Source organism: Eulemur rufifrons, chromosome 28 (genome assembly GCF_041146395.1).
Source record: "Eulemur rufifrons isolate Redbay chromosome 28, OSU_ERuf_1, whole genome shotgun sequence".
NCBI classification, from domain to species: domain Eukaryota; kingdom Metazoa; phylum Chordata; class Mammalia; order Primates; family Lemuridae; genus Eulemur; species Eulemur rufifrons.
This window is the reverse complement of record NC_091010.1, coordinates 23,132,427-23,152,529: the sequence shown is the minus strand read 5'-3', so window position 1 is coordinate 23,152,529 and position 20,103 is coordinate 23,132,427. Positions and strand designations below refer to the sequence as shown.

At 38.8% G+C, this 20,103-nt stretch overlaps 1 protein-coding gene across 3 annotated transcripts in view; it reads left to right on the top strand.

The window, feature by feature from the left end:
* Positions 1-16,596, top strand: part of STOX1 (storkhead box 1) — a 59,265-nt gene extending 42,669 nt beyond the window's left edge. The window contains exons 2-4 of one of the 3 annotated variants that reach the window (XM_069460656.1): positions 8,807-8,959; positions 11,092-11,291; positions 16,135-16,596. In XM_069460656.1, the coding sequence (XP_069316757.1) occupies positions 8,807-8,959; positions 11,092-11,291; positions 16,135-16,158 (377 nt within the window). In that variant the 3' untranslated portion in view covers positions 16,159-16,596. Of the gene's footprint in view, positions 1-8,806; positions 8,960-11,091; positions 13,436-16,134 lie in introns of all 3 variants that reach the window. The other 2 variants (XM_069460655.1, XM_069460657.1) reach the window with 2 other exon arrangements.
* Positions 16,597-20,103: the final 3,507 nt, after the last annotated feature.

Here is a 20,103-nt window from a genome sequence, read left to right as displayed (position 1 = left end):
AATAGAAAGGACAGCTTTGAAAAACATCATAAGGAACATTTATTTACCTATTATTCAAATAACAACTTTGGTGCTGGATTTTTTTCCCCCCAGCTTTGTACAATGGCATTTTATATTCACCACCTGACTGACAGAGATGAGCTGCCAGTCACTGTCATTTGTTTGTGTGGCCTCCAGAATCTTGGGAAGAAAAGTTACCTCTAATCTCCCCAGGTTTTCCTGTAGGGCAAAGAAAGGATGTTCTCCTGCTGTAACCGTTTTTATAAGCTGTACCTCTCTCCTTAGCTATTCCTTGCCCCCAACCCTTATAGCTGGTGTAGTAAGTGGGATGGTCCCCCAAAGATGCCCACATCCTGAGGGACTTTGCAGATGTAATTAGGTTATGGACATTAAGTTAGGGAGATTATTCTGGATTCTCTGGGTGGGCCCAGTCCAGTCACAGGAGCTCTTAAAAGCAGAGAATTTTCTGTGGCTAGAAGCAGAAGTGACACAACAGAAGGGCGTCAAAGAGAATCAGAGTGTGAGAGGCATTCAGTGCTGTTTTTGAGGAAAAAGGGGGCAACCTGATGACAAATGCAGGTGGCTTTAAGGTGCTGAGAGAGGCTCCCATCTGACAGCCTTCACAGGAATGGGAACCTCAGTCCTCAGTCCTACAACCATAAGGAACTGAATTCTGCCAAGGACCAGAATGAGTGCGGAAACAGATTCTCCCCCTCGAGTCTCCAGAAAAGAGCTCGGGCTGACCACCACTCTGATTTTGGCTCTGAGACCAGAGCAGAGGAACCAGTCAAGCTGCCCAGACTTCTGACCTATAGACTGTGAGATAATAAATTTGTGTTGTTTGAAGCCCCCGAATTTGCAATAATTGATTTCGGCAACCATTGAAAACTAACACACTCGGATAGAGTCAGTAACATATCCAGAGTGGAAGTCTTCCTTCTCTTTTTTTTTTTTTTTTGTTTTCAGAGTGGAAGTCTTGAAGGGAAAAGTGTTTAGGCAAAGGTACCTCAGGGCCTGAAGGGCTTTGGGCTGAGTGTGAATCATTTTAATGTTTTTTGAAAACCAACTGGTTTGAGTCACTTCAGTCTTCTCTGTTTCTATGTGTTGTCTGACAACCAAATCATGAGGTCTGTTATAATTGGTCCAGGGCCTCTGTGACTCAACTGATAGTGTGGATATTAGTGGATATATCACTTGGAAAGACGGAGGCTGCTAATTCACAAAATCCTGACAGGTTGAAATGTGATTATTAAAGAAGATATTACTAAAGGCTCCTACTGTTGAGTAGCCCAGGCTTTCAAGGGAAGCCTTTAGCTTTTTCAGCAGAGGGCATGTCCCAGAAGGGAGCTATTTGTCTAGGAGTCCAAAATAAACATCACGGTGCTTGAGAAAGAATTTCACCTTCCATGGCAGATAACCCAATTATCCTTAGATCTATAGCCAGGTTCTGAGTCTTGGTACTCTTTTGTTTCTAAATGTGGAGGAAAGTGTTTGCATTCTTTTACTTTACCTAAATAAAAGGGAGACCTGGAAAGGGGCTTGGTTTTGCTGGCCTGAAACTTTTCTTCTTTTTGTTTCCATTTCGTTTGATTTTCTGAAGCTATTTGATGTTATAGCACAATAGACCTAATTATTTAAAACCTTCGAAGCTTTTGCACAGCATCTTATCTCTGATGAGGAGCATGTTGTTACAAAATGCTTTCATTTTTAAAAGTGCAGGATTAATTTTAATGTTAAAAAAAATTTGGTGGAAATTCTGTACTGGATAAAAGAACGGTTTAAAAATCAAGGAAGCTTCTTGGATTACTTTGAACAAAACATCCTTTTTTATTAAACTTGAGTGTATTTGCAGGCTGTTGTATTCATACTCTATTGTCATCTCTAATGCACATAGAAGATACCTTTCCCACAGTGTGATTCAATACAGGCGCCCAAAAAGATGGTCTCCGATTTCATGTGTCCGGGTAATTAGCTGAGTTAGAACGGCTCAGTTAAACCACTTGAAGGTCAATAATGCATGAATTTCTGGCAGACTGCCTGGCACAGAGTCCATAAACACATTTGTATAGAGACTGTTTTTATAGTAAGGTTTGTGTTTTAAATATGAAATAAGTAATATTAGGATTAGTTTTGCCTAGAATTTAATTCTATGACAATTCATGTTTTAGTATGACACAAAAAAGTGTGGATGTGCATGCTTTCCAAATTTCCAAAGAAATCTTTCCTCTTTTTTGCCTATTTGTTAGCACAGTCTCTTATGGACCTTAAATAAAATCAGATTCAAGCGTCTCAAATCAAAACGTCAGAATTTAAATTCCAGATCCCTCTTGGAATTTGTTCAGGTTCCTTAAAAAATGTAAGATAAATGTAAAATAAGCATGGTAGTTAATTTTTTTCCCTTAAAGGTACAGTTTTTATGTAAAACTTTAATTTTGTCCCTAAAATTTTACTTAAGCATTCAGATATCAAAATAAATACACTCAGTTTTGATAAAGATGCGTTTACTTCCAGGGTGTCCTCAGTGGACAGAGCAAACACAGGATTGGACCAGGCAGATTATAGTGATTTTGGGTCTACCTTTTTTTACTTGGTGACCCGAGGTCACAAGCTTTCTATGTGTCTGGCTGTGTTTCCTCTAAAATGCTTAAGATACCAAACCTCACCTTAAACTGATTTTTAATCACCTGCAAGACATGGCATGAATGTGCTCTTTGAACCCTGGCATTGCTGCCCCGTGTCAGACCTTTTCTCGGGGTGTTGGGCCTTGTCACAGTCACACTCCCATTGGCCTGTGCTCTTTGCACCCACCATCCCTGGGAAAAATGACTTCACAAGTATGCTGACGCCGACTTTCCCACTTAGAAGAGTGCCAAGTTTAGGCTTATTTTAATTTTACTAAAGCTGCCCACTGATAATCTGTGACTGGCAAATTTTAGGAGTCTACGGTCCTGGCTGACGATTTCTCCAGTACCACAGTTCTTGGGGAGGGCTTGCTTGGTCCCTCCAGCTGCCCTGCTGGGTCAGTCTGGTGAAAGGCAATCTCACTGTGTCTGAATTTGTCACAGGCATTCCTCTTGATATCTTACATTGGGGTATGAGTATTCACACCTTCTGCACTAGCCAGGAAATGTCTCTTTGAGCCACTTTTTTTGCTCATAGAAAACAGCCAGGATAGGGTATTCTAGAGACCTTCCACCTGAGGCTTGCGGAGAGGGCCTCTGTGTTCTTGCATAAAGAAACAACCTGTTTTCCTCAGAACTTTGATGAAGTCTTGGATTGAATAGGACTATTGTTGAGCTATTGTCACCAGCTCCAAGAGCAAGTCACACTCTCCCAAGGGTCTGATCCTACTGGCCAGGGCCTTTCTAGGGCACTGTCATTAGGCACCAGGGGAGAGTGGGGGAAAGGGACTGATTGCCTGGGGTTATATGAATCTATGTCCATCCTGCAGGAGGCTGATTCTGGGATTGTCAGCCAGGAACGCCTGCCCTGGACTTTATTGGATGTCATCAGCTTTTGATAGTGAAGAGCTCAATAGTTTCCTTTGCTGATTGGGCATCCACATGCTACATACATTGAATTTGCCTTGCACTGTTATTTTTTATTTATTTATTTATTTTTGGCCTCAAAAAGTGGACTTTTAAAAGAATAATTGCTTTTGGCCCAGTGTGGTGGCTGACACCTATAATCCTAACACTCTGGGAGCTGGAGGCCGAGGCAGGAAGATTGCTTGAGCTCTACTAAAAATACAAAAAATTAGCCAGCCATGGTGGCGTGCACCTGGAGCCCCAGCTACTCAGGAAGCTGAGGCAGGAGGATCTCTTGAGCCCAGGAGTTTGAGGTTGCAGTGAGCTATGATGATGTCACTGTACTCTAGCCGGGATGACAGAGTGAGACTCTGTCTCAAAAAAAAATTGCTTTTAAACTCATCCTTTGCTTTCATCATGACTTGGAAATTAAAAAAAAAAAATTATACACCAATTAAATCCTTTTGGAGTAGACCATGAAATTGATAAATGAAGAACAAAAACCCTTTGTGGAAAATGTAGCAGGCACAAATAGCCTCATCTATATGGTTCTACTTTGTTGGTATTTTTTGTGAAACCAGTCTTGCAGCTTAAGCACTTTTTCCATTTCTGAGGCACACAAGAGTACAAGACTGTGTAAACAGAGGGAACATTGTTGTCAACTGTTTACTCTCTGGCTCCCAGTCTCTCCTTAGCCTTCTAATTCCTGCCCCAGATCAAGGGTCAAAGGTCCATGGCAGGCCTACACTTAAGGGTACTCTTCAATTTACTCCATAGTGGTTGAAGACAAAGCCAAAGGGCTGGCCTTCTCTTATTGTGAAATCTGGTTACATCTATAATATCTATAAGTGGAAACTTCTGCATAGAAAGTTAATTTTTGGTGGAAAACTCTCCAAGAGTTATGTATTCCAAAACCAAAGGAGTGAAAAAGTAACTGAAACAGACTATGGCTGTAGCTTGAAAATGATTTCCACATCTGTCGTTAGTGTTCTCATGGCAGGGTTCACTCTGCTTTCCTGCACAAAGAAAGGTCCTGATGATTTATGCACCTGAAGGACGTATCTTAGCAATGGCTCTGAAGGAAATGTACCGAGAAACTAATTTTTTGTAGGCTTTGCCTAGAGGGAGCTCCACCACAGAGGTTAAAAGCGATTTAAGGTATCCTCTAACGTGCTGTTTACATATAGTTGCATTAATTTTAAGGAGGGAAAAAAAGGCAATTAGTCTTCCTAGTTGGTAGTACATTTGTTTACTCTTTTAAAATACCCATCCCAACACCATGGTAGAAATTAGAAATAAATTTTCTAAGAGTATTTTTAGATTTGGCAAGCAGTGTGAGGGTTCTTTTAAAAAAGTTGTTTGGGATTTTAAAACAGTAAGAAAAAAGTTCCGAGAAGTTAATTAAAAGTAACACTTTCTGAAAGATCTGTATTTTCACTTTTATTTTGAAATAATTACAGATTCACAGGAGGTTACAAACAAATGTATAGGAAGCCCCAGACACCTCTCCCCCAGCCCAGGAAAAATCAATTTTGACTATTGGTTTTCCTATGAAAAGAGGAAACATACTTAAGTATTGAACTAGAAAATGGGTTGCTTCACTTCTAGCCCAAAGGCACAGTGGGAGCACAGGACAGACTTGGGCAGCCATGGCAGGTGGGTGCAGCAGGGACACCAGACAGCAGCACACCGACTTGTCCAGCCACTCTGCTCTTCCTTTTCAGTGTCCTTCCCCACCCCGTCTCGAAGTTCAGAGTGCCTGGGTTTAGGGAAAAGGTGAGGCGAGGCTTGAATGGGTACTGTGCAGTTGAGCAAAGTCTTTTTAGGTTTTGCCTGCACTTCTAGCCTTTGTCTTTCAAGGAGGGGTAACCCTTTTCTTCCCCTTTTTAAAAATTAAGGGCCTCTAGTCCAATGCAGTGGGGACGGGTAATCAATTCAAGATCACACACAAGAGAAAAACCTTTTTTTTGGAGGTGAGGAAGAGAGATATAAAAGTTTAATTAAAGTCACTTATTTTAATGAAGCACATAAAGTTATATTAAGGAAGCATAAAAATATTTAAAATTGTACTTTAGTTTCACATTTTGTCTGGTTGAGGAGGGAGATGAAAGAGAAGAAAGTAAATCTCAGAGGTGGAAAGAAAAAAGAAAGGCCAAGAGTGAGGATAGGGAGAAAGTCTTGTTATCCTTAGCTCAGACATTGAGTTTCAAGGAAGATTTTGTTTTAGGTAAATTAATGTCCCACTTGGACAGGGAGTTTCAGGGCATTATCTGTCGCCACCCTTTGAAATGCTAATTAATTGATTAGCCATTCATCCTGGCTTCTCAGAATGCTATAGGCCTCTTAGCATCACCCAGCTGGACAGCCACAGCCACAGCAAGAGGAGATCCTGCAGAAGCAGACAGCAATTCTACCCTGTGATGTGACCTTCCAATGCCAGATAGAGAAGCCTAAGTGAACAAGGGAACAGAACAACGGGATGTATAAGTAGCAAACTGTTTATGGATTTCCTTATGGAAGTCCTTTATTTTCAGGCAGATATAAAAAGAATACAGTATTGGCCACCTACCAGCTTTGGTTTCAACCCTTCATGAAACCCCACCAATCTGTCACCTTCTCTCCTCCCTCAACAACCAGTGGTTTCTCCACTGTCACTGGGAGTTAAGTGCAGGGGATAGTCAAGTTTTCTGAATCCTTTAGCCTCCTTCTGGCTACACTTGACTCCCCGTCCAGCCTCAGGACCATGTTTATTTGTTGAATGGTCAGCTACTTTAACTTTGTTGTCATTAATACCCTAACCCTCTACCACCCCCCAGACCTGTAGTATGAACATCCCCTGGGAGGTTGTTAGAAATGCAGAATCCTGGGCTCTGCCTCAGACCTTCTGAATCAGAATCTGCACCTTAGCAAGATGCCCAGGTGATTCTCATATGCACATTGAAGTGTCAGAAGCATGCGTTGGCCTCCCTTTTTCCCTTCCAAACTGCCACCTGTCTGCCAGAAATAGTGCTTAAATCACCTTGAGACTCAAGGTTCCCTCACAATCTTCTTATTCATTTTTTATTTCCTAGTACTTCAAGAATAGCTCCTTAAGCTGGGCGTGGTGACAAGCACCTGTATTGCCAGCTACTCAGGAGGCTGGGGCAGGAGGATCTGGAGGATCACTTGAGCCCAGGAGACCTAGCCAGACCTCATCTTTAAAACAACAACAACAAAACAAACAAACAAAAAAAACACTTTCCACCCTCCATCCCCCATTCCTCCCATTTTTTCCTCCTCCCATTCCCATCCTTTCCTGACTAACTTACAGAGATCAAATGACCTTGCTGTACTAACATTTTTTTCCTTCTCTGCCTCAATATATTTTTGGCCTTCTGCCACCCTCTACTCTGTTTTCAAGTCTCAGATGAAGTAACATCTCCTTATTTCTGAGCTAGCTTCCCTTCCTGTGCCTTTGGTACACATTCCTTTTCCTGTTCTCTGGGATATTGCTGTCTTACTGATCTTGCTCCCAGGATCATTTCCATCACCTCCACTAAGCCCTTCCTTTTTGCATCCAAAGGAGCAGAGATCTTATTTTAAGAAAATCTCAACATACTCACACAGTTGTATTCATTTGATCCTACCCCCCTTTCTGGTTTGTGATCTGTTTCTCCCCTTCCACAATCAGATTTCTCATACAAATGGTCTGGGACAGTGGTTTCAAACTGGGATGATTTTGCCCTCCAGGGGACATTTGGCAATGTCTGTAGACATTTTTGGTTACTGCAACTGTGGGGAATGCTACTGGCATCTAGTGGATAGAGGCCAGGATGGTATTAAACATTCCATAATGCACAGGACAGTCCCCCACAACAAAATTATCTGGCTAGGTGACTAACCATCCTAGTTTGCCTGTGACTTTCCCAGTTATAGAGTTATGGCGCTCAAAGTCCTGTGTCCCAGGAAACACCTCAATCCTGGGCATACTGGGATCATTGGTCACTCTTATATATTTGACCCCAAATGTCAAAAGTGTCAAAGTTGAAAAACCCAGCTCTAGAAGGAAGACCCATTAACTTCACTTTTTTCTTACCAACTCCCTTGCCTTGAATCTGACCTTTAATTTCTGTCTTCTTGTTACTAAAACAGTTTTCTTGAAAGTCACCAACAGCCACCTTCCAATCAAGAAATACAATGGCTTTTCTCCTTCCTCAACCCTTTTGATCTCTTTCAAGCATTTGACACTGTTGACTTGCTATTCTTTTGAAGCCCATTTTTCTTATACTTTTGGTATGTGTCTTTGTCTCCTTTGTGCATTCCTGTTTCCTACTATCTCTTAAGTGTAGGCAGTCTCTTAGGTGTTCTTTGGCATCTTTTCTTTACTGTCGTATTAAAGAATTTATTCTACTCCTTAGCTTCAGATCTCATTTCTGTTAGTTGATTCCCAAATCTCTTTCCTGAGTCCTAGTCTTTCATTTCCATTGATTGAGGGGTTCCCATGGATGTTGAATCTAAAACTCAACCCGAGTGATGGCAGGTCAAGAAGAACATTTAATTAGTAACAACTAATGTTGGCTAGGAGAAAAGATAATATAGCCTAGATTACATTTCCAGCCTTATCTTCCACTTTGGTACTTATTATATAAGCCTTAAACTCTATCCAACCAGGATGACTCTATCCATGCTCTTATGTGCCTTGTGCTTCCCTCCTTCCATGGTTTTGCTCCATGTCTTCTTGCTAATTGGAAAACACTTCTGCCCTTCTTAAAATCTTCCTGATCATCCCAATCAGGAAAAGTGTGGAATGGTGAAAATACCAGATTAGGAGTCAAAAGACCTATTTCTCTCACTTTAACTTACTTTTAGACTTAGGACAATTACTTGAACTTTCTCTAACTTTATATATCTTTAGTAAGGGAATAATAATCCCCTGTCTACCTTTCTCAAGACATTTAATGTGAAAAAATGCTTAGAAAGATGTGACCTGCTATATAAGCGTTGTCTGACCTCCTGAACTCTGATAGCACTTTATACTTTCTTATGGAAACTCAGTGTCTCTTGCTTGTAAAATGATGACAGATACTTTAGACTTCTTAAAAGTAGAGACTATAATGTAAACCTTTTTCTGCCATAGTTTCTATCATTGTGCTTGTCATGTTAACAGATTCTGAGTAAAGACTGATGAAAGAATAGCAGTTCCACCTACTATTCCGTCTTTATTCTTGATTCATTAATTCCAAACATTTTATCCTACATCAACTTTATCATACCCCCGTTTTTTTAAATCTCTGATATAGGTGATGTCTTTCCAGTGCAAATGAATCCAATAGCTCAATCTCAGTTTGTACCTTTGGCTGAAGTTCTTTGCTGTGCCATATCAGATATGAATGCGGCTCAGACTGTAGTAACACAGGAATCACTTTTGGAGCATTTGATGAAACATTACGCAGGTAGAGTAATACATTTTTCTCTATTTGCAGTTCATTGCATGTGTTTGTTTTCTATTTATAAATAATCTTGAACACCTAAGTAAATTGGGTGATATCCTTTATATATAAAATTCACCTGGGTTTTATTTATTTATTTTTACTTTAAATTATTAAGGGAGTACAAATGTTTTTGTTACATGGATAGCTTTTATAATGCTTAAGTCAGAGCTTTTATTGTGCCCATCACCCAAATAGTGTTCACTGTACCTGTTAGGTAGGTTTTTGCCCCTCCCCTCCTTCCCTCCCCACTTCTTGACTTCCAATGACCTTTACTTCTCCCTGTGCCCCTGTGTGCCCATAAATTAGTTCCAAATTATTAGAGAGTACATGTGGTGCTTGTTTTTCTATTCCTGAGATACTTCACTTAGGATAATGGTCTCCAGTTCCATCCAAATTGCTGCAAAAGACATTAATTCATTTCTTTTTATGGCTAAGTAGTACTCCATGGTGTGTGTGTGTATATATATATATTACACCACAATTTGTTAATCCACTCATGAATTGACGGGCACTTGGGTTGATTCCACATCTTTGCAATTGTGAATTGTGCTGCAATAAACATTCAAGTGCAGGTGTCTTTTTGATAAAATGATTTCTTTTCCTTTGGGTAGATACCCAGTAGTGGAATTTCTGGGTTGAATAAGGTTCCTTCGATGGAACCTTATATCTATAGAATCTTATATCAGACCCCGCCAGTAAAAGTCTTGCAGCAACAAATTTAATAAGGGTATTTCTTTTGCTTTCCAGATGAACTTTTTCAAAAATAAATGCTAATGGCAATAAATAAATAGATCAGTCTCTTTTTTTTTTTCTAGTCATGAATAGTGATCAAATAGATCAGACTCTGTAGAGAGAAGGGCAAAAAACAAAAAGGAAAAGTTCGTCTGCCCTCACCTCCCATTAGTTCATTCCCACTTTCCAGAGGTGACAACTGCTATTTTTTATATGTATACTTTCATAAATTGTATTTGAATATATATCTCCTTTTTTATAACATAAATTGGATTTTCTATACATTCTTTCTGTACCTTTCCCTTTTTAACTTACAAACATATCTTAGAGGTGGGGCACACTGGCTCATGCCTGTAATTCTAGTACTTTGGGAGGTCAAGGCAGGAGGATTGCTTGAAGCCAGGAGTTTGAGACCAGCCTGAGCAAGAGTAAGACCCTGTCTCTACAAAAAATAGAAAAATTAGCCAGGTGTGGTGGCGTGCACCCGTTGTTCCAGCTACTCAGGAGGTTGAGGCAGGAGGACTGCTTGAGCCTAGGAGTTTGAGGAGTTTGAGTGAGCTGTGATGATGCCACTATACTCCAGCCTGGGTGACAGAGTGAAACCCTGTCTCAAAATAAAAACACAGAAAAAAAATCTTAGAGATCTTTCCATACCAGCATATATTCATTTATCTCATTCTTTTAATAGCTGCATGATATCCTAATGCATGATTAAAGAAGGATATTTTTTATTTTTCCCATTATACAATGAATATACTTATTGTAGAAAAATCCAGAAAATATAGAAAAGTACCACAGCCCAAAGGAAATCAATGTTAACATACTGGTATATTTTCTTCCAGTATTTTTCTTATACAAACATTCTTAACATTGTTTTCATAATATAATTTTGAACCCCGGTATTTGGAAAAGGGAATTTCTTTTAAAATCATTTTGTTACCTTTTGCTTTGAAAAACTATTATATCCAGGTATTAGGTAGTTTGCCCTCATCCAAGCACAGACAGGTTTTCATTTTTTCTTTAGATTCTTATTAATATTTAAGCTATGAGACTGTGGTTGTTCAAAACTCTCATATTTATTCATCAAGAATGCTTTCCTCAGTTAAAATTTAAATTTATAATGGGCTTGTATTTGAGTGAATTCAGATTTTTTTTCTATTTATCATCCATTAACCTAGCCATGTGTCTTTGTGTGGGCCAAATTATATTCTTATTATAAGTAAATTATGAATATTATTTGTGTTTTGTTGGCATTTTAATGACATATTAATAGTGTTACAATCAGCTCTGGGTTTATGAAGCAAATATGTGGTCATTTCTGAGTGACTGATTTCACTCATTAAAATGCTTATTTGTTTTAGGCATTGCAATTCCATCTCAAGATATTCTCTACACTACTCTGGGAACTCTGATTAAAGAAAGGAAGATTTATCACACTGGAGAAGGATACTTCATAGTTACCCCTCAGACTTACTTCATTACAAACACAACCACCCAGGAAAATAAGAGAGTCTTCCTATCAGAAGAAAGTCGCCCAATGCCAACTTCCATGACATATCTGGTGAGCGTGGAGAGCTGCTCAGAGTCAACCCAAGAGAATGCTGTCCCCATTTCTCATTGTCAGTCTTGCCGGTGTTGCCCTGACGTGTGCACCCAGGAGGTTCGGGAACCACCCACTGCTGCAGCAGTGACTAGAAAAGGCCAGAAACGTCTTGGGGAATTCAAACCTTGGGCACAGAATGGGGCAGTTTCAGTATCTGAGGAGAATCACATCTGTGAGAGCACCAAACCTTTACTGTACACAAGAGACAGAGAAAAAGGCAAGAAGTTTGGTTTTAGTTTCTTGTGGCGTGGCATATCCAGAAAAGAAAAACCCAAAACAGAACACAGCAGTTTCTCCGCTCAGTTCCCACCTGAAGAATGGCCTGTGCGAGATGAGGATAGCTTGCACAATATCCCTCGAGATGTTGAACACGAGATAATCAAACGAATTAACCCCATTCTGACTGTTGACAACTTAACCAAACACACCGTCCTAATGCAAAAATACGAAGAACAGAAAAAATACAACAGCCAGGGCACTTCCACTGATATGCTGACAATCAGGCAAAACTATCCTTCTAAAGAGAGAGTTAAGAAAAGGCAGGGTCGGTCTGCAAAGCCTCGAGGGCGGGGCCGTTCTCATAGGGAAAGACACAAAGCCAGGAATCAGGGAAGTGAGCTTCAGCCAGGAAGCATTAAACTGGAAAAACATCCCAAGCTCCCTACTACACAGCCCACCCCTAGAACTAAAAGCCCTAATGAAGAGGTAGTTGAGAAAGCAGACGGTGAGAATCTGACAGTGCTAGGTTCCCATCTGATTTATAAAAAGCGAATCAGTAATCCTTTCCAGGGTTTGTCTCACCGAAGAAGCCTAATAACCAAAAGGCACAACATTCAGAAGACTAGTGATCTAAAACCCACTCAGCCTGGACCAAAGGAAAAGCCTTTCCAAAGGTCAAGGTCTTTGGATTCCTCAAGAATCTTTGATGGTGAAGCCAAACAGCCATATGCTGAACAATGTAATGATAAATTTAAAGCAGAGTCCATTTTTGTGAATCATTCTACTGTCAAACCCATCAGTGATGACTTCAGAGATCACCTCTTAAATTACCCTCAATGTAGTGTTTTGCAAAATAATGGTAAACGCTGTTCCTTTAGGGAAAGCATGTTGGGATATGAAGTGTGTGGTGGAGAAAATGAGGTAATCCCTGAAGTCTTGAGGGACTTTGACAAATTAGGGGAGACCCAAGAAACACTGCATAGCCTGTCATCACAGGGTTCCTCGTCTTTAGACCAAACATCCTCTGCTTGCAGGTTAATTGATAAGACAATACACCAGTTTCAAAATCTTAGCCTTTTGGATTACCCAGTTGGTGTGAACCATTTGAGACAACCTAAGAGAGAAGACAGAGATTCAGAAGAATTAATGAGAAAGGCATTTGTCCAGGATGCAGAGACAGAGAGTCTAAAAAATGAAGGGCTTTCTGACGAAGACCAGGCCTTGTATCAGAATGAAGTGGAAGATGATGATGGTGCCTGCAGTTCATTATACCTAGAGGAGGATGAGTTTTCTGAGAATGATGAATTATCTCAAATGCTGCCTGGCCACGTTCAGTATTCCTTTACAGGTGGAAGCAAGGGGAATCATTTAGGAAAACAAAAAGTGACTGAAAGATCTCTGACTGAGTATAACAGCAAAATGGATAGGTTTGAGCCTCAGGTGCTTAAAAGAAATGAATGTTACAAACCCACAAGGTTGCTTAGTAACCCAGGGGAAAGCCAAAAACCTAATTTCTCTGCTGAAAGCTGTGGCCTAAATTCAGGGACCCGGTTTGGTTTTAACTATGAAGAAGAACCCAGCGTTGCTACATGCGTCCAGGCCTCAGCAGCTGATGGAAGTATATTTGATTACCATAGTGCAAGAAAAGCCAGTTCTGAAGCTGAAATCCTGCAAGACTCTTTTGGTGACACAGAAAAGACACCAGCTAGCTGGAGTCAGAGTCCTCAGAATCAGGAAATGAGAAAACATCTCACACAAAAGTTGGAACTTTTCAGCACTTCACATGTGCCAGTGTTGGCTCAGAATATCCAACATGAACACAGTCACTTGGAAGGAACAGAAAATCACAGCATGGCAGGAGATAGTGGAATAGACTCTCCACGGTAAGTGCATGTAAAAGTATTTCATTAGCTACTGTCCCACAGGAATTATTAAAATCAAGGGCATGTTGAGTACTCAAGTGAGAAACTCCTGAATAAACTTTTATAATGATACAATTCTTCCCGCCTTTACTGAATAAATGGCATAAAGTTACAGTGAAATCTCTTACATAGCAGGATAGAATTATTTTTTAATGTGAACCAAATTTGACTGCTCCACTACTTATAAATCTTGAATTATTTTTAGAAATAAAAAGGAACTGCTATAAACCAAGCACTTTCTGAACTGAGGGTTGGAAGTTTTCATTACATTCCTGGGTCTACCCAGTTTGAGGAAGGGATGTATTTTCCACTAATGTTTTTCACTTAATTTGTTTAAATAATATTGTTTGGAGGATAAAAGTAATATAGTCATGACAGAACATTTAAGAAGTACTGGAAAGTATTTTATAAAACACCTATAATCATCGTACTATCTAGATATTTTTACATTGCTTTTTAATATTTTAAAATTTTTAATTTTCTTATTTTTTTAAGAGATGAGATCTTATTATGCTGCCCAGGCTGGAGTGCAGTGGCTATTCACAGCTGTGGTTATAGCTCACTGCAGCCTTGAACTCCTTCCTGGGCTCAACTGGTCTTCCTGCCTCAGCCTCCCAGGTAGCTGGGACTACTGGCATATGCCACCACACCAGAAGTCTCCACTCCCTGACCTTTTCTATCCCCTTTCCACAGAGGTGACCAAAACATTGTTAACCATTTTGTATATATTCTTTCAGACTTTTTTATATGCATTTATATATATAAGTACTTTCAACAACAAATCATATACAGCTATTGCTTTCTTTTTTCTCCCAATTTATCATGGATATCCTGCAATCAATACATATAGATCTAGCTTATTATTTTTAATGGTTGCTTAGTACTCCATTATGTGGACTCCATTATTTATTATAACCATTATTTGCCTTTCTTTGACATTTAGATTTTTTCTAATTTTTGGCTATTAATAAATCAATCTGCAGTGAATTATTTTTACATATAAATGTTTGTGGGCATTTTTGACTATTTACATAGGATAAATTCCTAGAACTTTACATTTTCTAAACATATCATCACATCTTTATTGGAGCAACAAGGTCTTTTTGGCTTGAAACAATAATTTGATTCATATCAAGTATATAAAAATAAAAAAATGTTGTCTTCAAAAGTAAACAATGGCTAGGCACAGTGGCTCATGCCTGTAATCTCAGCTCTTTGGGAGGCTGAGGCAGGAGAACTGCTTGAGGCCAGAAGTTTGAGACCAGTCTGGGCAATATACAAAGACCCCATCTCTAAAGAGTTAAAAAAAAAAAAAAAAGATTAAAAGCAAACAATGTTGGTGTAAACCAACAAGCCGTGGTTTTTTTTTTTTTTTTTTTTCTCTCTGGCAAAAACAAAATAAAATAAAAAAACAGATTAGGGAAATTACTCCTTAACATGTAATTGAGAATTTTAATTTGCAAAATTTTGGTTTTTTTTTTTTTTTTTTTTTGAGATAAAGTCTTGCTCTGTCACCCAAGCTGGAGTATAGCAGCACAATCATAGCTCACTGCACCCTCAAACTGCTGGGCTCAAAAGATCCTCCTGCCTCAGCCTCTCAAGTAGCTGGGACTATAGGAGTGCACCGTCATGCCTGGCTCATTTTTAAAATTTTTGTAGAGATGGGGTCTTGTTATATTGCCCAGGCTGGTTTCAAACTCCTTGCCTCAAGCAGTCCTCCTGCCTTGGCCTCCCAAAGTGCTGGGATTACAGGAATGAGCCACCAACTACTGGCCAGAAATTTAATTTCTTAAAAGTTGCCTACATATTTTTCTTGAAAGACTGTATAATCTATAATCATTAAAGACATTTAGAGGAAAAGGGAAGGAAAATAACATTTGAACATCAGCTATGTGCCATAATTCTTCTAAGGATTAGGGGGACAGAGATGAACAAGACATTGTTGCTACCTACAGGATTACAATTTAGTCCAGTTCAGGAGACCAACAAACAGGTTGAATGTAAGAACGAAGTGGAAACTCATCATAACAGTCAAAGAGATGTGAAATTAAGAGTGATAGGCCATGTGGGGGAAGACTTATTGGAGGACACACTTTTGAGATATATCTTAATATAATGGACAACTGATGGAGAGGAACAAGGTGAGAAAAAAGGAATGTTAAAAGCAAAAATAACCAAACAGTAATGTGAGTTGGCTGAAGCAAGGCAAATGTATGGGTAAGGGACTAACATAGCTTATAGCTCCTAGAAAAAGAACATTATCAATACGAAAAGTATAATAGTTGGCTTTTCCCTTTCATATGATTTCTCAAAAATTAATTACACAGGAAGATGCTGGCCACTTCAGATGTATGGAAGAAGTTTTTTAGGGAACATATTGTCTTTGCCTAGAATATACTTGATATTGGATCTGAGAACAGATGTTGTTCAGAAAATATGAACTTCTTTGAAAGCAGCTGTCTAATAATTGAGGTGCTATTGTGAAGCCTTTAAAATGTAGAGAACTTTAGATTTTTAAAGGTTAACTTGCTTGAGAAGTGCACCTTAGTATGAGCAAATGTACACTTCAAAGTAACAGTAACAAATGAAAGTATAATGCCTTGATTAGAAATCCAGTTCCCTTTTGAAGGCAATAATTCTGTTATTTTTAATACCTTTAGGACACAGAGTCTGGCATCCAATAATTCAGTCATTTTGGATGGACTAAAAAGAAGACAGAATTTTCTGCAGAACTTTGAAGGCACAAAGAGCAGTCAAACACTCACATCCAATTCCTTACTACAACTAACTCCAGTCATTAATGTTTAATTTTCTTTGGAAACTTTTTTTTTTAATGTACAGCATTACTATAGACTCTTTCAACCGAGTATTATAAGAATCTTCAAAAGCTAAGTACATATATACAATTAACCTTATTACATATTTTGTTCTAATTACTGGCTTTTTTTCCTTGTTTGGTATTTTAAAGTGTTTTAAAGCTTATTTTACTATGAATTTATTGGGAATGTATAGATTGTTTGCAATAAAAAACATGGAATCATTAGTCCCCTTCCAATTAAATGTAAATTGACTTGAATTTTTAGACATTCATTAGTTTCTCAAATATATAGGATACTAACTTACTACCCAGTAGTGAACTTTTTTTTTACCAACACTAATACTGAGTTCTATGTTAAGTGGATCTTACCAAATTTCAACACAAAGTCTAGAAAACTGTGTGTGTTTGAGGGTTGTATAGATGGAACTGAAGTCTTGTTATCAGAAAGAATGTGTATAAATGGTGTTTGCTACTTTGCAACAAGAATTCCTTTCATCCAATCATTGCTGCCCAGGATCTTCTCTTCAACCAGCTTGGACATGAACAAATGGCTCCAAATGTGACTGACTGACAATGTCCAAAATTCCTGTGGCAGTAGACATCTGGCTCTACCACTCTGGTTCCTCCCTACATTTTACATTTCAGGCTCTCTCTATTGCATGGCAATGAAAAGTCAGATGGTGGAGATAGAAAGTGAAGATAGAAGAGAAGCACAATGGTTACCAAATGGCTTATGAGTAAAACGGAGGTTCTGAATCAGAGATTTAGAGAAAAGATGGAAGATGGCTGATACATGTTTAGCAGTTCATCCACATTTAGATCCATTGCTGCTTGTGATATGACCTAGATAGCTTTGCCAGAATTTTTTCCAGCAGGCCTTTTCAGACCAAGTATTGGAATGGTCAGTTCTCTTTGGTTTGGGGAACATGGAGAAATCAAGACTGGTTTTAGCACACCGGGTAGATGATGGTGCTGTATTATGGTTGAGGTGATATTTTTTCTAAGAGGTTTCTAAGGATTGTCAAGGCCTTAGATCTCAAGGATAACTGAATAATTAGAGTACCTCTTTCCAGCTCTCACCATCCTGATAACAATGACAGCCAGGGTAAAGCCCAGGACCGTGAGGAGCTGCATGTAGGCCCTATGGGAGTGCAAAGGAGTGGAAGTCGGAGTCACTGCTCTATTTTGCAGTGGTGAGACCACTTACTCCTGACTTGGTTTTCAGTGGGCCCCAACCAACCTACCATGGCATTCCAAGATTTGTCCTGGTCACAAGGACATTGTAAACCCTGCTCAGAGTACCAAGTGGGGTAATCTGGCATAGAAAAGACTTATAGGGGAGGTAGGAGTGGGGGAATTGTTTTAGGGGGCCTTAGAGCATGGAATCAGCACCAATGAATGGAAGTTAGGACAAAGATTTCAATGCGGTATAAAGAACTTCCTGTTAGACAAAACTATCTGAAGATGAAGTAGGCAGCTTTGTAAAGTAATGAATTCTCATTATTTAGGGCATTCAAGCAGAGGTTTGGTGATATCTTCACTGGTATGTTGCAGAGGAATTTCTAATATTTAGTTTAACAGATTGAACTATGTGATTTTGAAGAATCCTTCCAACTGTAAGGATTTATGTTTATAATATTTAGTGAGGGTCATGTGAAATATTGAACTCATCCAAGAATCCTGAGTATTGCTTCCAGGTCTCCATTTCTGCACCTATCCCCGCCAACCCTTGGAAAAAGCAGCACCAACAACTGTGTTTCATCTTTGATTTTTGGACTGGACAACTTTCTTAGTAGAGTGAGGACTCCAAAGTCTCTTGGGGCTCTAGCCACATCTAGGTACCAAAGAAATCCATCTAATTTTGCCATTGGATGCATATGACACTCTCTAATTAGATGTATTAAATGAAGCAAGAATACAAACTTGTATTCTCCTATAAAACTCATTATAAAACACAGATAGTAAAGATGAGAATATGTGCTATTAAATTGTCATTTGGGAAATTATTCTATAAAATAGGTGACCTGCATTTTTTCCCCAATAATTGCTTTTTTTTGTGGAAATGTTAGTTCTTTATTTCACTTTCCTATTGCAGTCTATTCTCTAATGAGAAAACTGTTTTCTTGAGGCAGCTTGATGATCTGAGCTTAGGATTCAGACAGAAGTTTGAATCCCAATCCCATCTTGGGTAGCTGTGTGATGGAGCAAGTTGTGAAACTTCTCTGATTCAATTTTCTTATTTGTAAAAGGGAGATAGTAATGATATCTACCTTACAGGATTGTTGTGAGATTTGGGGATGATCTATCAAAAGTGTCCAATGTAGGAAGTACCTAATATTATTACAAATATATATGTGTATAATTTTAATATATTTATATAGACACAAAACTTGCCTGATAGGTAAATACATGGCCCACTATACAGATCCCCTGTTTTTATCAGTTTGTCTGGAATTCCTCCATTACAGATTTAGTCCTTTGGGTAAAGATTACAAAATATATCTTCCATCAAAATCCATGTATGCTTGAGGGAGATATTATGCTTTTAGCTAACAAGTTTACAGTTAATACCTTATTTTATAAATAGGAATAAAATATACAAACTATGGGTTTATTGTAGACATTCATACAATGTGAGATACTGTTTATCCTCTCTCATCTGGGATTTTAGACTCCTAGAAGTCCCTAAAGAGTAGCTGAGTTCTTTGTAAGCTATTTTCAATATTTCAAAAATCCTAATAGAAATCGTACATTTCTTTTGCCTAATCTAACTTCTTGCTAACTAAAGCATTAAGTTTCTTTGCCAGTGGTTGAAATTACACCAGCTCATTAATGTAATCCTATCCCGTGCTGGTGTGACACTGTTAAACTGCATTTGTGTTTTATTCATAGATTAGAAGAATCACCATGAATCAATTATTACTAAATGCAATTTAGCAGACAAAATAGTTCAAATGTCAAATCCGTGGGAAAAAATAATGGAAAGAGCCTATAGAAGTGAAAAGATTGGGATCCACTGCATTGTATAGCTACCTGAGAAGGTTTTTGGGAAATGGGGAAAACAGGCTATTGCTTAACAGGGGTCGGGGAAGAGAGACATCAGAGTCATGAAACAAGAATGGGGGTATATCAAATACAAACTCATGGCTACTTTGCTGGCATCTCATATATCTTCCTCCCTTTGGAAAGCTTAGATGCATTTTCCCTCTTTAACAAGCAGCTTCCAAACACTTCTTGGGTAATAGTGCCCTCTTCTGGGATGACCGATGTAACTCTGAAACCCTCTTTCCTACCACGGGATTCAAAACATCTACAAAGTAATTGACTAAGGACTCTTCCAACGGTTAAACATTTAAAAAGCTGTTCTAAAGATTTGAATTAGGAGGTAGATACGTACATAAATATATGTGTGATAAATGTGCTCAAAGATGGCTGCTTTTAATGCTGTCAAAACCTCAAGCAAAGGTAAGCATCTCTGTACATTACTTCTGTAGTGCTGTTATAGCAAATGATCCAATTTCCTACACTGTTAGCATTATTGTCCTCACTTTACTAACAACAAATGTTAGAGTTGAGTTGGCCAAGGTCACATGACAATGGGAAAAACACCCTCTTCCCTCTCATTGTTTTTATAATACTTTCTGCCTTTCCCTCTGTACTCTCAACACTCATTCTGTGCCCCCAATGTCTTAGTCAATTTATAATTGCCCCTTAAACTATTTCCATGTCATAGCATTTAAAAATAATGGTTCTCTTGTCACATAATATTGGCATGCAGATGTAAAGTGTTGTATTTGGTGGCTGTTTTTAC